Source organism: Morchella importuna (assembly GCF_003444635.1).
Source record: "Morchella importuna strain M04M26 chromosome Unknown Morimp01GS002, whole genome shotgun sequence".
NCBI classification, from domain to species: domain Eukaryota; kingdom Fungi; phylum Ascomycota; class Pezizomycetes; order Pezizales; family Morchellaceae; genus Morchella; species Morchella importuna.
Window position 1 is genome coordinate 2519988 of NW_025763399.1, and position 15172 is coordinate 2535159.

Genomic DNA, 15172 nt, shown 5'->3' on the forward strand with positions numbered 1-15172 from the left:
CACTACTACTACCACACATATACCCCTTCCACACATACACACGTTATCACGCCCACAACACGCATCACGTCCCATTGCCCGAGCCCGTCACGCTGCACTGTGCTCACTCCGTGTCTTAAAGTAACAGGCTCTCCTTCCTCCACCACAACCCCACGTCTCGACGCACAGCACCACACCACTACTACTACTACTACTTACACGTTCACAACACAGCACTCCCCCCCCCCCCCCCCCGTTTCTACTGCACATAGAATACTCTACTGTAGGTTAGGTGCTATATAACACGCACTCTGATCATTGCCCTTCTCGATCCCTCTTGTATTGCAGTATACACATATACAAATACACATATACACATCCACCACCACCACCATCATGGCCGCCAGTCCGTCCACTCCCCCCCCGCTGTTAAACTCCATCGCCGTCAGCAGCGCGCCGACCCCCTCCTCGATCCCCGCCAAGCGCCCCCTCGAGACCGCCTCAACCTCGTCAACCACAACGACAACATCCTCAAACTCGTCGACGACCTCGGCCTCGTCAAGCACCTCGTCCGCGGCCGCTAACAACACCGCCACGACGACCGCTTCGACTCCCGCGGCCACCGCCGCTACCGCCGCCGCCGCGGCCACCCCGCAGACAAAGAAGGTCCTCGAGCGCAACCAGGCGTGTCTGTCGTGTCGCTCGAGGAAGCGCAAGTGTGATGTGAGTCGCGCGTCTGTTCTCGCTGGCGTGCAAATGTAATGAATGCTAATGTCAATGATTGCAGGGCGGGAAACCCACGTGTAGTGCCTGTGACAGGCTCGAGAGACGGTGCGTGTACTCGACGGGGGGGCTGTCCACCGTGACAAAGATCCACTCGTCCTCGTCGTCCTTCCACGCTAGTAGTAAGTGTTTCTTCCATTTCTCAGTGTAGAGAGTGGGGGTCTAACAGGAACAGAAACAAACAATTCAACCCCGAGCTCAAACGCGAACCGGTGGCCCGTACCGCCGGCCGTCAACACGAACGTCGAGGAGGCACACCCGCTCGTCATCCACGGGCCCTCCCCTCGCACCGCGCAGCCGCCCTCAACGCCGCCGCTGCTCTCCGCGCCCACCTCGTCGCAGAACACCTTCACGGCCATCAACCACGGCTCGTCCTCTCCCCCGGCGACACGCCCCAGCCCGAGCCCGAGCGCGCAGCTCGCACCAACAAACGGGAACCAGCGCCACTCACACGAGCCCCCCGCGAAGCGTCCGCGCTCCACCGAGGCCCCGCTGTCGTCGGCCAACCTGTTCACGGCGCACTTTCTGCAGGCCTCGCCCTTTGCCGGCAGCGACAGCGAGCTGGTATGGCCCGAGCCCGCCACCGTCGAGAGCGACACCCCGGACGCGGACTTCCCCTCGCCGGCGGCACTCACAGAGCTCGTCGAGACCTTCTTTGAGCAGATCCACCCATTCATGCCGTGTCTGTACCGCGCCGCCATCATGGCCGACATCGCCGCCGGGGGCCCCCTCTCGCGGCCCAACCCGCTCTCGTACATACTCGCCTCGCTCGCAGCGCACATCAACCCGTCGTCGGGCGTGTCGGCGCTGTCCGCGCCGTGGGCCGCCGCCGCAAAGCGTGGCTTCGACAACGCCGTCGCGCGCGGCAACTTTACGCTCCTGAACGTGCAGGCGGCCGTCTACATCTGCCTGTACTGCCTCGTCACCGCCGAGATGGCCGAGCTGTGGGTCTACCTGGCAAAGGCCTACCGCATGTGCACGCCGCTCGGGCTGCACGAGATTGACTCGCCGCGGCGCAGCGGGCGCGCGGGCGTGGGCCCGCTGGCGAGGAGCGAGCAGGAGCTGGAGGAGCAGCGCAGGGCCGTGTGGGCCGTGTTTGTGCTGGATAGGCTTGTTTCGTGGGCGCCCGGGTGGCCGACGGTTGTGGATGAGAGGGTGTTTTGTGTCAACTTTCCGGTGGACGAGGCTGTTTTCCAGAGCGGCGAGATTGAGGTATGTTTTTTTCCCCTGAGTGAGTGATGAGTTGGTGGTGGTGGTAATGATTTACTGACTGGATTTGTGTGTGTGTTTTGCAGCAAATGTCGCACATTGTGATTGAGCCGTTTGCACACCAGCTCTCGGACCTCATCACGCCGACGCCGGCCTCAGCGCCACCAAGAAGCCCCTACCACTACATCCGCAAGCTGTGCATCCTCCTCGGCCACATCATCGCGCACACACACTCCCCGCACCCGCCCACACGCACGCAGTTCGACGCGCTCGAAACAACACTCGCGCGCTTCCGGCTGTCGCTGCCCCGGCAGTACCGCTCCATCGCAAACCTGCCCAGCAGCGAGCTCACGCACGTTGCGCAGCTCAACCTGCTGCTGCACGTGTGCACGATCCTGCTGCACGAGCCGGGCTCCGAGGCCGCGCAGGCGGCCGTGGGCAATATCATGGCGGGGCTGAAGATGCTGGTCAATTGCGCGACGGAGGAGGGCGGGGCGCTGGCGAACCCGTTTTTGTGTGGGGTGCTGTTTGTGGCGGGGCGCATGCTGGCCGTTGGGTGCCGGGAGGGGAGGGGTGGGAGGGCGGAGGTGGATTTGGTGTTGGAGGTGTTGGAGAGGGGGCGGGAGTGGTGGCCGGGGTTGGCGGGGAGGTATAGGGATGTGGTGGGGGCGGAGGTGGGGAGGTAGTGTAGTGTGTTTTGGGTTTTGTAGGGGGGGTCGTTCTTTTCTGTAGTTTCTTTTTTTTTTCTTTTTTTTTTTTAAAGACAATTAGTTTTTTTTTTTTTTTTTTGTGGACTTGTGTCGCTTTCGACTTTTCTTTTGGTTGTTATATTGATTTTTTTTCTTCTTGAGTCTTCTGTGCTGAGTGTGAGTGAGTGTCCGTGTAGTCAGTCTCCTTTGTGTACTCTGTGTTCCACAATATCGTGTTCTTTTTCCTATCTATCTATCTATAGTGGTATTGAACGGGTCGGTCGGTCGGCTTTTTGTCATTGTTCTTGTTCTGTTTTTTTCTCGCACTGCAGTCCGTTTTATCCAGTTTCCATTTTTTCTATTTTGTGATTGTGGTGGTGGCCCCGCGCGGGGGGGGGGGGGGGGGGGGTTATGAATGATGAGACTGAGATGATTGGGTTGGGGATGATGGGGATGATGGAGATGGAGATGAACATGAGGAAAGGTCTAGGGTAGGATCAAAGTTGAGGACAATTGGGGTGAAGATGAAGGCGGGGAGGGGTACAAGAGGATTGCATGGATTGTATTATTAGCTTGCTGTAGTTTTTGTTGCGTTTTTGTTCTTTTTGTTTGTGAGTTGTGGTTTGTGGTTTGAGGGGTTGAGAGGGGTTGAGAGATGAAATAAATGGATTTGGGTCTGAACTTTTGATGTGCTTGTGCCTTTTTGATGTGTGTGTTTGTTCGTGATGGTGATATCTGGTGGGGCGAAGGGTGAGTGATGGACTGTGATGGACTACGGCGTTGGGCTAGGTATTGTAGTTCTGACTGGCCTGACTGGCCTGTCTGGTCCGTCTGGTCTGTATTGCAAGGTGCCATGGTGGTTACCAGTTTGCTTCGTTGCCATTGCCATATAATGCCGCGGTATGCACTGCATGACTGCCATGGTCGTACATAGCTGGATAGCTAGTTAGCTGGTTGTGTGTAGTATTAGAGGTATTGTATATCGATAGTATACGTACAGCGGCCGGGTAGCTACATAGCTAGCTACAGGCACGGCACGTGAGTGGGATTCTACATACATACATACGTATATACATATAGCCATATAGCTATATGTAGATATATAGAGATCAAGAGGGGGAGATCGAGAGTGGAAGTGGGGAGATCGAGATCGAGAGGGAAAGAGGGAAAAGGGGGGGGGGGGGGGGGGGCGCACCGAGTGATTGTTTGTGATTGTGGTTCGGTTTGTTATGGATGCATGTGGTGCCGGTGTGGATATGGGATGGGCGGGATGGCGGGTGGGGTGGATGTGAGATGGGCAGGACGGCGGGATGGAGGGATGGGATGGGCTGGGATAGGATGGGATGGGGGAGCGGGTAGCCAAGTAGGCTGGTGTACTACATACATACAGTATCAGAAACGGTGGGTAAATCCGATTACATACCGCACGAGTACAGTATTGCAATTGTGAGAAACATATACCGCTCTATCTCCGTATTTTTAAAAAGCACATATGCGGTAATTGCCAAAGACTGCGGTGGTCGTTTTATCCATGTTTCTATCTGTCACTGTGGGGTGCGTGTTGGTGGCTTGGTGGCTGTGTGGCTGTTGGGGAGTTTTTGTCAGATGTGTAGTGTAGTGTGTGTGCTCTTGCTCGTTGGTTAGTTCGAGGGACTCACTTACTGCTGTTATTACCACCACCACAGGTGCGGCTGCGGGCATCAACATCAACATCCAGCCAGCAACTTGACCCCCGGAAAAACCCAAAGAACAGCAACAAACTCGCGGCATCATTTAAAACCCAACAACCTGGTTAAACACATCCTAATTCAATTAGCCCATGCAACTAACCCCATCATATCACGACACCACATCCGCAAAACGCAACCACAATGTCAAATCTCCATTGCATCATCATTACCATGAATGGACATCGAGATACAGCTACAACCACAACTAGTTCCACCGCCTCTGTAGGCTGGGTGGGCACGGTATTACAACACAACACACAGCGGCAGTGGAGCTCGTAGTATCCCCTGCCTGCATCGTACTTGGTTGTATGGCTGGCTCGATCGAGTGTATCATGCAGTGAGTTACAATCCATAGTACTCTATGCACCGTTCGTTATGTTCCACTATAAGCTACAGTATATATTCCGAAACCCGCCAGACCCACTGCCATGGCTTCAGTCAGGCAAGATCTACGATCCAGGGGGGGATGGCCTATATATATATATATATATATCCAGCTCGATATCGACATTGTCAACCATGCATGGGCGCGGCGGCGGCGGCGGCGGTTGGGCCGGGGGCGAGTGCTACGCCATGATCCAGACAGCACACCGCATACCTCCTGGTGCGGGACAGGGTGTGTGTTGGGCGTAGCGTGGACCTTGTGAGCTCCGCAGTTGTGGAGGAGCAGTGGAGCTAATTATAATAGTCACCGCGGTATATAGAGTAAGTTATAATTACTGGGGTTGGTGGGGCCGGGCCGGGGCGGGTTCTGGGTTACATACATACATACATAGCTTGGATGTTATATAGGGCATGCGCGTAGATCGGAGTGTGGATATATATGTGAGCGATATACTATGGATATCACGAACAACCGGCTGGCTGGCCGGCTGGTGAGGGTGTGGCGCCGGTCTGCATAGCTCTAAATCCGCGGAGATCACTATCGACATGGGCCTTTCTAGAGTAACGCAAATCCGGGGTTCGCCATTGTATCTGAGACCGGGATGGGCCGCTTCACATGTGGGGCGCATACATGCGGTTGTGTGGCCTTGGCGGCGCGCGGCCGACGGATTGGTATCATAATTAATTGGACTTGCTACTTAGTCTTGGAGGTGTTTGATGTGTGGTGTTAATTTGCGGTGGTGGGGCTTGAAAAGAAATCTTTTTTGGTCTGGACTCTGGCCGAAGTCTGGTGTTTGTGACACCTAGGCTGGGAGATAGCGGGTGGTGGCTATGACCACCATTTTTTGTTTTTTTCTCTTTATATATAGAATTTAATGGTGGGAGAGGGTTGGATCTACGCTGAAGTAGCTACATGTAGACACAGCGTAGTAGATTTATAATTATATGGATGGGCCTAGTGTGAAACTACCTTGTTTCGCTCCTAGCTGGGTATGTAGCTAGGAAAAGAGACAGCACATGGGTATATATAAGTACTATCGATATACGGCAGAAACCTCTTGTAGACCGCGGCCGGCCTCATCTTTTTTTTTGATTTCACTGGATCGTCACCGGCTTGCGGGTACAGGGGTCATTTGAGCAATATTGTAGATGGCATTAAAATTGTTCTTACCATAAGGTATATATGTACCTACACCAATCATATTATAAGGCCTGACCTCTATATAAGCACTTGGCCGGTGTAGTTAATCTTTACATGTTCTATATAGAACGGTTCAGGGGTGTAGATGAACAAGCGGGCATAAAGGTATATTTATAAACATGCGCATACTTACAAGCTGCATGGGCGGGAGGGGAAGGAAAGCTAAGATCTGTATGGAATGAAATGAAGTGAGCTGGAGGAGATCAGAGGGTAAACAAAAGGAAAAGAAGAAAAAAAAAGAAAAGCCAAAAGCGCGGTAGAGCGAGAGTTGGAATTGATGGAGTACTGGTATGGATGTTGGTGCTGGTCGGAAGGTGGCATAGTTGGGGAGTCGGGGATGGGATCTGGAGGCAAAATGCAATAGAGGAATAAATGTGATATTTGAGCATAACCTAGCAGATGGGCGCGGGGTAAGACCTTCGGAAATTGGCCCACCATGTACCTACTGTACTTGTCGGGGAAGTGCGGGCGGGCGGTCTGAGGTTTCGCGGGATGCATGCGCAACGGGTGTTCAAGTCAGCAATTTGGCGGATAACATTGGCTTTTAAATCATTGGTTTTAGGTGCTATCAATCTTTGGCACTATAGTGGTTATAATAAGTATATTGTTTAAGTTTTTTAAACTGCGAAAAAGTCACCACCAAATCATTTTGGTTCAAGTAGGGATAACTTTTAGTTACGAGTATGATTGATGATGTATTGAAGGAAGAGTCCTTGGTGGCTACTCTACTTAAGTGATCCCTATAGCTAGTATGTCTAACGATAGTACAGCTGGCGGTAGAAATATGGGAGGAGTAGCCATAGAAAACCTGTTTTACACCCTTGTTTCTACAATAACAATACCTCTCGCTGTATAGCTGTCTTTAGGGACGTGGCTTAAACCGTGTCCTTATATTGGTCCGTTTACACGAGATAGTGAAGTATGCGCCGCGCCTAAAGATTAGGCGCCGAAGCTGCAAAGGTAACCGAACCAGTCTAGTAGATTACTAAAACTCATCAAGCTCCATCTGAGTGTGATCCAGGTCTACGCCAAGATCCTGGGGATCAGTATCATCAGTATCAAGTTTATAGAGATGTAAGAAGACTTTGTTTTGAAAGTCGAGCAACTCGGTATCCTGTTCCCTGCCTTAGTTGGGGTAGTATGAGGGCTTAATCTTGCTGCACTTGAAAGTAAGTCAATAATCCAACTGAAGATGATCCTCCTCTCCTCCGGGAACCTGTAGTCGTACGTCGCCGATTCGTATACATTGTTATCGTGGCCGGTAGGGGCGAAGCAGTACGTACCTACGTGCGTTCAAATGCAATCCCATAACAGGTAGTTACCGTGACTAATGAAGCTGAGATATACCTGCAACCATCGGAATAAAATCCTTGGACGTGTTCGTTCGTTTTATTCTCTTGGTGGCGGAGTTTCTTCATGATTCCTAAGTACGTTAAGAGTTGATTACGCGCTTGACTAAACATGGTTGGGTTCTTTGCCCCAATAGCTATGAGAACTGTCCCAACACCTGAGCCTTTCCACCCATCGTAGCCAAATGCCCAATTGGCTTTTCCGGTTATGCGAAGGCGGCGGACGCAACCACCCTCGATATCCGCCCTCTTTTGGTCCTCAATTTCAACAGACTGATCCATTTCAGTATAGACGATTAGAGGGAGGGGGCGATTCGGGTTAGCGCTAGACACTTCGAGGGGTAGTATAGTACTCTGTCTGTCGGTATCGGAGGCTGCAAAAGTTCCGAGATAACTCAGTTTGCAAGCGCTTATCATATAATCGACCCGAATTCGGCACGATGCTCCGTCGTCATAATCTGCCTTGTCGAAATATCTCATATTTATCTCTATAAGGGTTAAATTAGAACTGAACATGAGAAGCGCAGGGTCAAGGTTGAACTTACACAACAGAGGCGGAACGTCCAAGAGCAGTTCTACCGGCCGATTGAGGCTCCGAGCGAAAGGTCGTTGGCCGGGAGTCACCGGCACCCGAAGACCGAAAAGCAGGATGAGAGAGCTGTTATCCGTATACCCGGCGGCGATCTAATCAACGCCTTAGTATCACTTTGTGTTAGGCAAAGGGAGTATGGAAAGGGGGACGTACGGATTCAGCTTTTGGCTCGACAAAGACGAATTGAGTGACGAGGTCCAAGAGGAGTTGTGCTTTATCCGTGTCTTTTCCTTCATGTTTTCTAGATTCATCAAGTAACCTCTGCAGCAGTTCCCTCTGCAGCAGTTCCCTCTTACGCATAGCCATATTCCTATATGCCCACATTCCTAACGTGATGCCGTGACTCGGCGCGATTCTGCTGTGGGGCGGAGGTTTCGGTAGTCAGGCCTCCCGATGTGATTTTGGAGAAGATTGTCATTTTGAGTGAGGATTCTTTTGCTGACGAGTGGCGGGGACCGTGGTGGAAAGTTTCCGAGAATACCCAGATGTAGAAGAATCGAATTGTGGATTTTATTCGAGACTAGAGCCTTAGAGAGGAAAGAGAAGAGGAGTCCCTCCTTCTCTTTCTCCCGATTTATCTCCCATCCTCTAAGATACGTTGCCACCTCCTCCATTATTGCGTGGGATGTCTGGGATGCATGTGCCAAGATCTTTAAGCCTCATCCATATGGTGAGTGCAATCGTGTTCAGAAAAGCTTGGTATGGGACGAGTGATAATTTATGATCGTTACGAACCCTAGTCCTAGTAGGGAAAGAGATACGAATACACAAGAACTGGATACCAGCAAGCTGGCTTGGCCCCAGATGTATGTTTATAGTACTGTACATGGAGCCACCTTACGCGAGTTATATGTACACGCAATTATTACTTTGTGGTTTGCCTATAAATGACTATATTTCTTATATACTTGTTTACCACAAAAAGAACTAGAAAATGGAGTTGCTCAGGGCAAGGATTATTTGTATGGGGTGGCAGTGATCTCTCATACAAACTACATATCTCTGTTTCCGCCACTTGCATTTTCTGGTTCTTTTCGTGGTAAACGAGTACATGTAATTCTGACCTTTTAACTAGTAGCACTGCGCGGAACTAGTAGGGGCTTTAAAGCACAACTCCCCTCCTCCCGGATCCCCTCGTCGTTTGGTTGGCTACAGTTCAATAGAGATAAGGTCTTATACCAGGATATATATGCCAAGGAATGACACTACGACAGAGACTATGACATACGTAACGTCCGGAAAAAGCTCCCAGGCTCGCAAAACTGAATCTGGCTCGCTGAATAATCATCATTTATAGCGAACTAAACGGTTTCACAGCTGACCCCTCTGTTTCTGATATTCCGGGAAATAGAGAACCGGGTAATGAAAGGAGATAAGGGAATATGCATGCTGGATTATCCCTTCATCGATAATCATTAATAACCAGGCCCTAAGGCTGCCATATATACACAGTAGATAGAGCAAGATTTATGGCTTTACTGGTAACATGGGCTATACTTTCAATGCCGCACTATCCTAAGCGGAGGGACCAGAGCTAGAGTTGATCTCTCGTAGAATCAAATCTTTCTAGTTGAATGTGAAAGAAAGTATGTAATCAATGGGGTACAAACCTACAAAAGCAAGTCATGCGCTAATAGTACTTGCGCGCAATCGTGCTAGGGCGGGTTTGTCTCATACAGTATAAGTATGTACATGTAGTACCTATATGTACTCCCAGCTTCAGATAATATCGCTTCCAAAAAAATCATTTCCGAACAAATTACTGCATCTAATCCCATAAAATGCTAAAAACACAATCGCGAAAAGTGTTGGGAAGATTACGCCACCCTTTTAAGGCCCGGGCAAAACGCCATCTCCAAGGACATCACCCTACCGAGTTCCTCGATTTACCAAACTCGCTCATCATTAAAATTGCAAAGCTCCTGGACATAAGATCCCTTAATTCTCTCTACCGAACGGGTTACGTCCTTTCAACCTTCTGTCGCCACTTGTCTTAATAATGGCAGTTGATACGATCATATGTTTACGCACGAGACTACGTCTAACGGGGCGTACTATCTTGCACTGGGCCTCGGCGCGCGGCCGCAAGTCTCTAATACTCAAACTCCTCGCGCAGGGGGCAAAGATCCATGTCAACAGGACGGACGAAGATGGAATGACTGCACTCCACTCGGCCACCCTTCTCGGGAATTGGGACATAGTTAAGCTACTTCTGGAGAATGGAGCCGATATTGAGGCTAGGAATGCAGAGGGATGGACCCCACTCCTGTGTGCATCAATTACAGGCGACCATCAAACAGCCAGTATCCTGCTGGAAAAAGGAGCAGATATCGCGACAAGATGTCTGAAATATCCTAGATGGACTGCGCTGTATTACGCTGCAGCTCTGGGGAGGTTTGAAGTGGTCGACCTCTTGATAAAGAGGGGTAGTAGCATTGAAGCCACAGAAATGTCAAGAGTAATTTCGAATGCTGTGGTAGCCGGAGAGAAAAGAACCGTTCAGCTGTTGTTGAGCCATGCGAAATATGACACAGTACCGAAAGTGACCTGGCCTGAGCATGATCTCTCAAACATGTTAAGTAGTATGGCTAAGTCGGACATGTTATACCGTTCGTATTTTGAACATGGTCTAGTAGAAATTCTATTTGAGGCATTTACGTGATAATTGGTTATTAGAACTGAGTTCATTTTATAAATTTTAAATATATCTTTAGGGTTAGATATAGATAAGAAAAATACAGTTAGAAGATTAGCTCTGTATACATTTGTAGTAGAACTTATAAAAATTAATACCCTGATACAATAATTTGATCCCCGGATTTACTTATACCCCACTCTAAGAGGTATGGAAATGCATCGGTAAATGCTTAAGGTTGTTGGGAAATGGAGATCGACTCGCGAGGTACTATTTTTCTATGGAAAAATGCATAGAGAAATGAACTAGTAAATACATTAGAAGGTGCGCCAGTATATATATGTAATTGAAGGGAAACAGAGTATATTCCTGGGCTTCCTGGCAGTGGGAGAAAAAAGAGTAGGGGGTACGAATGGATCCCGAACCTCTGCTTGTTAGCGCACTATGGTTTTGTTTCCTATTATGATTACCTTAACGTCGAAATGCATAAAATTTTGAGCCTTATTACGTACAGAGAGTCTTAATTAAGCATATTACATACATTATTTACCAAAGGAGGTTAAACTAAGCGTTTATCTGGATTAGTAATATTAGCTGCTATTGCTTTTCCCAAAATAGGGTCAATTTGATGCTTTTTAATTCGGTAATGCTGTGCTTAGGTTTAGGGTTACCAAAAATACTAACCCTAATCCGTCAATAAGGTTTAATGTCTTAATTACGCCTTATTCTCGATGCATCTTATTCAGGAATAAGTAGATTGATGGATATTTGATGCCGATATCGACGATTAGGCTTAGATAGTACCGATACACTTGAGCATCAAATAAGCAATATCAGGCACAAATGCTCAAATACCGATACACCTAAGCACCATATACGCAATACTGACGGTATAATCGGTGTTTGGTGCTGATACTGACGATTAGGCTTATATAGAGCTCAATAAGCAACTCTGGCTTGCTTGGCACAGGCCAAATTACACTTCCAGCGACACCCCACCTTCCACCTCCACCTCCCGGGCCACCTCCGAGTCTACCTCCACCTCTAGTACCTCCACCTCCATCTCTATCTTTACTAGTATCTCTATCTCGATACACCTCCAGGTTACCGGCCAATCAATCGTCAACATGCTGCTCAAAAGCCTCCTGCTAGTACGTAATTTGGTGTCCTCTGTCTAGCACGTAATTCTGCTGCCAGCGCATCTTTGCTTACTTTGCTCAGGGTGAGATTTAGGCACGGAATCGAGCACAGAATCGAGCACGGAATCGAGAACGGCCCGGGAATCTACCCTTTGATGCCCAATTGATGCAGTAGATGACGACATACACTCTATTCCTAGGAAGGTTGATGATTTGGCTGATGTACTAGTAGTAGCACTAGATACCACCTCCTCTGAGCCTAGTAGTAGCACGCCACCACTAGCAATATACCGTCGACACCGTACTCAAGGCTACAGGAAGTGTGTAATCTACGGACGGCACAGAAGAGGATTTGGAGGTGGAGGACACGGACACGGAGGAGCTACTAGTAGAAGCAACTTGAAGGAAACCGTAGCTAAACGGGGTATTATACTCATGTACTAGTACTAGTATATATATATAGTAAATATAGATTAATAAGATATAATATACCAAATCAAGAGTAAACAGTGCTATTGCTTATTCGTACTAGATGACGCTCAAAAAAGTAATAATCATATTTAGGCTCTTAGTCTTATCTAAAAATCAACATTTAATAAGCAAAAATTCGGTGTAAGCCTTGTTCCCGGAATAGGGCTTATTTCATGGTTATTTAGTACGCCTGATTCCTGGATCAGGTTTTCAAAAAATTAATGGTTAAAAAATCATTACTTCGGGATTTGACTTATTGATATTACTAATCAATATCTAGCGCTATGGATTTTCCAAAACGTAGTCTTACAATACAATTAAACGAGAATAAGACCAAAACATGGGAAAACGCTCAAATCTTGCTTATATAGTAAGCATCAAATAAGCAATATAAAAGGCTCAAAATTGTATGCGTTTCGGCGCTAAGGTATATAACCTACGACATAATCTGCTATAAATAAGTAATATCCAAGGGCTATATATTTCTAGTATAGTCGTGCCAAGCAAGTAGCGTGGGAGACTTGAAGGCATCAGTGTATCAATATAAAAGCATCGGGAAATACATTCCAGGATAAGTTTCCCGACAACATCCTATGTTCATATACCTTCTATACCTTTTTCTACCTTTCATTTTGTGGGTAATGTATTTCGTACTGTAATTAATGCGTTTCTACGCTTGGTAGAGCCACTAGCTAATCCTTGCACCAAAAGCCACTAGTGCTACATCAGTCCCAGGATTCTCAGGGAGTAAACAAAATAAAACTTAATAGCTACGTGTACGATAATAATTGTGAAATATACACGACTCGTTTCGTTAGCATCTATCAATTTCGTTTTGTTATTATTTATCTGCTTTTCTGAGTTCATCGGTTCATATATGTGTGGTGCTACATATAGCTGACTCTTGAAGCGTTGCCTGTTCGTGAGAACCTTCAACATTCCTTCTACCCAGCATTCCATCTGAAGAACCACAAAACATCCCTCCTACCAAGCTCTTCATCTGAAGAACCACATAACATCCTTATACCAAACTTTCCATCTGAAGAACCTCACAATGAATACCGGCTCCGTCGGACGGGGGGACTCCGATGTCCCCAACATACACCAGAAGAAACTTTAACAAACCCCACGATGACATCTCCTACACCGAGGAAACTTAAAAAAGCCCTATGATACCACCAGCTCCATCGAACCAAACATCCCAACGTCCCCAACATACACCAGAAGAAACTTTAAACCCTACGATACCAGCCAATAAAAAACCGTCAGAGAATGAAGACTCACCTGTTGCCAGCTCATCCTCCGCCTTAGCTGACGGAGGAGCGGAGGATGTATCTACCCTAGCTGACAGAGCAGCAGAGGATGCACCACTACTAGGCTCCGCTATAAACTAACAGGCGAGTAGGGGTGATTCAACCGCCATTGGTGGCCCAGTGCCCAACAAATGGTGGATTCAAGCATTGCTTCCAAACATGAATGGGGGGAGCACAGTTTTCTCGCAATCGTGGTGGTATTTGTCCTTTCCCTCTGTATCTTGTAGCAGCAGCATACATAGCTAACCTAGCTGTGGCTCGAAACTCTGCTAAACTGGATTCATCTACCCCAGCGGTGGCGGCTACCGTCTACATCTACATATTGAAAGCTAATATTACCACACTATATACTAATTAGTATCTGGTTGTGCTCAATATATAACCTTTTAGCTTTCTGTATCAATACCGTCTCTACTACTCTATCACTATGGCCTGGAGAGTTGAACAGAAATCGCCCCTATCACCCGATCTTCAGACTGATGTGGAAATGCGAGGGAATAGACTTTAGGCAGGTAGGATAACTAGTAACTCTTTTTTAAATGACACGAATTTATTAACAAGTGTTTAGTTATTGCGCACATGAAAAGGAGGGCGCAAGCTTGCAAGATTCATTTTACCAAAGGAAAGGAGATTGGGTTAGTTTTCTTCGATATCATCCAATTTTACCATCATTAACCTTCATTAATAGTCAAATTAAGCTCGAGCCTTTTTAATACTAGTTCGACAAGCAAGCAGTATAAGAGCCGTAATCGTGTACATTTAGTAATGTCGAATCTCTTAAATACAGCTTATATTATACTCATGGCAATTGAAACATTAATTTTATCAATAACAAAATCTTTTGGCCTTGTACGCGTACGGTTTTAAAATTAATCGATCACTGGCACCCTCATAGCAACCACATCTATCCTACGAAGAAATTTCACATTGAGACCTTCAAGGTCAAAAGGATAGACTTATTCCTGGCAAGTATCTAACTTCATTTATGGGAGTGAGAATTACTTAATTGCTCTTCTATAGCTAGTTGTTGAGTTATTCAAACCTACAGCTGGAGTTGGGTTCGACGTTAATTGTCGTGAGTGACCGGTTAATTTTGTAACCCTACAATAACTCAACAGCCGGAACCCTGGATTCAAGACAGAGCTTACTCAGCACTTAATTCTACCCTAAAAACAACCTACAACGATATTTCTTGTTTTCTTGTGATGGTTTACGTAACTTGATTTGAGGTATGCTGCAACCACTACTCGTAGCTTCATAGTGTTTCCGAACACGACCATACTCGTTACTGTTGTGCAAGCCCCAGGGCAATCCGCTATCATTGACCTAAACTCCAACAACATCGCTTACTAGCAACACAACGCCCATCCTTCCTCCCTGCCCTGGAAAGTGGCAACAATATTTTTTTTGGTGAAGTTGACACGCCCGGCCCCTACGGTTTCGCGCAACATATTGTACGGGGTTTTTAGTTTTTTTTACTTTCCCACTTTCCCGCTTTTTTTCGCTTTAGCGCTTTTAAATGAGATTATTAGGTGGTAACAAATTCTGAATCTATATACCTTACAATAACATCTTTGGTAGTATAGTGGTTAGTATACTCGCTTGTCATTTCATGAACCGCGAGTGACCGGGGTTCAATTCCCCGCCAGAGAGTATCACTGAATCCTGGGTGTCCTGTTATGGCTCCCATGGACATCT

General features: G+C 47.6%; 4 protein-coding genes across 4 annotated transcripts; 2 read left to right on the top strand and 2 right to left on the bottom strand.

The window, feature by feature from the left end:
• Positions 1-375: 375 nt before the first annotated feature.
• LAJ45_01509 (uncharacterized protein) lies at positions 376-2657 on the top strand (the record flags this gene model as incomplete). Its single annotated transcript, XM_046111102.1, has 4 exons — positions 376-702; positions 767-884; positions 938-1974; positions 2058-2657. 4 exons carry the CDS (start codon positions 376-378, stop codon positions 2655-2657), a joined length of 2082 nt encoding a protein of 693 aa, XP_045976280.1.
• A 4567-nt stretch (positions 2658-7224) lies between these two features.
• Positions 7225-7606, bottom strand: LAJ45_01510 (uncharacterized protein; the record flags this gene model as incomplete). The annotated part of the gene is made up of 2 exons (XM_046111103.1): positions 7225-7258; positions 7323-7606. The coding sequence occupies 2 exons, from the start codon at positions 7604-7606 to the stop codon at positions 7225-7227; spliced, it is 318 nt and encodes a 105-aa protein (XP_045976281.1).
• Positions 7607-7775: 169 nt separating this feature from the next.
• LAJ45_01511 (uncharacterized protein) lies at positions 7776-8240 on the bottom strand (the record flags this gene model as incomplete). Its single annotated transcript, XM_046111104.1, has 4 exons — positions 7776-7812; positions 7870-7899; positions 7998-8008; positions 8070-8240. The coding sequence occupies 4 exons, from the start codon at positions 8238-8240 to the stop codon at positions 7776-7778; spliced, it is 249 nt and encodes an 82-aa protein (XP_045976282.1).
• A 1675-nt stretch (positions 8241-9915) lies between these two features.
• On the top strand, positions 9916-10578 carry LAJ45_01512 (uncharacterized protein; the record flags this gene model as incomplete). Its single annotated transcript, XM_046111105.1, has 1 exon — positions 9916-10578. The coding sequence occupies one exon, from the start codon at positions 9916-9918 to the stop codon at positions 10576-10578; it is 663 nt and encodes a 220-aa protein (XP_045976283.1).
• Positions 10579-15172: the final 4594 nt, after the last annotated feature.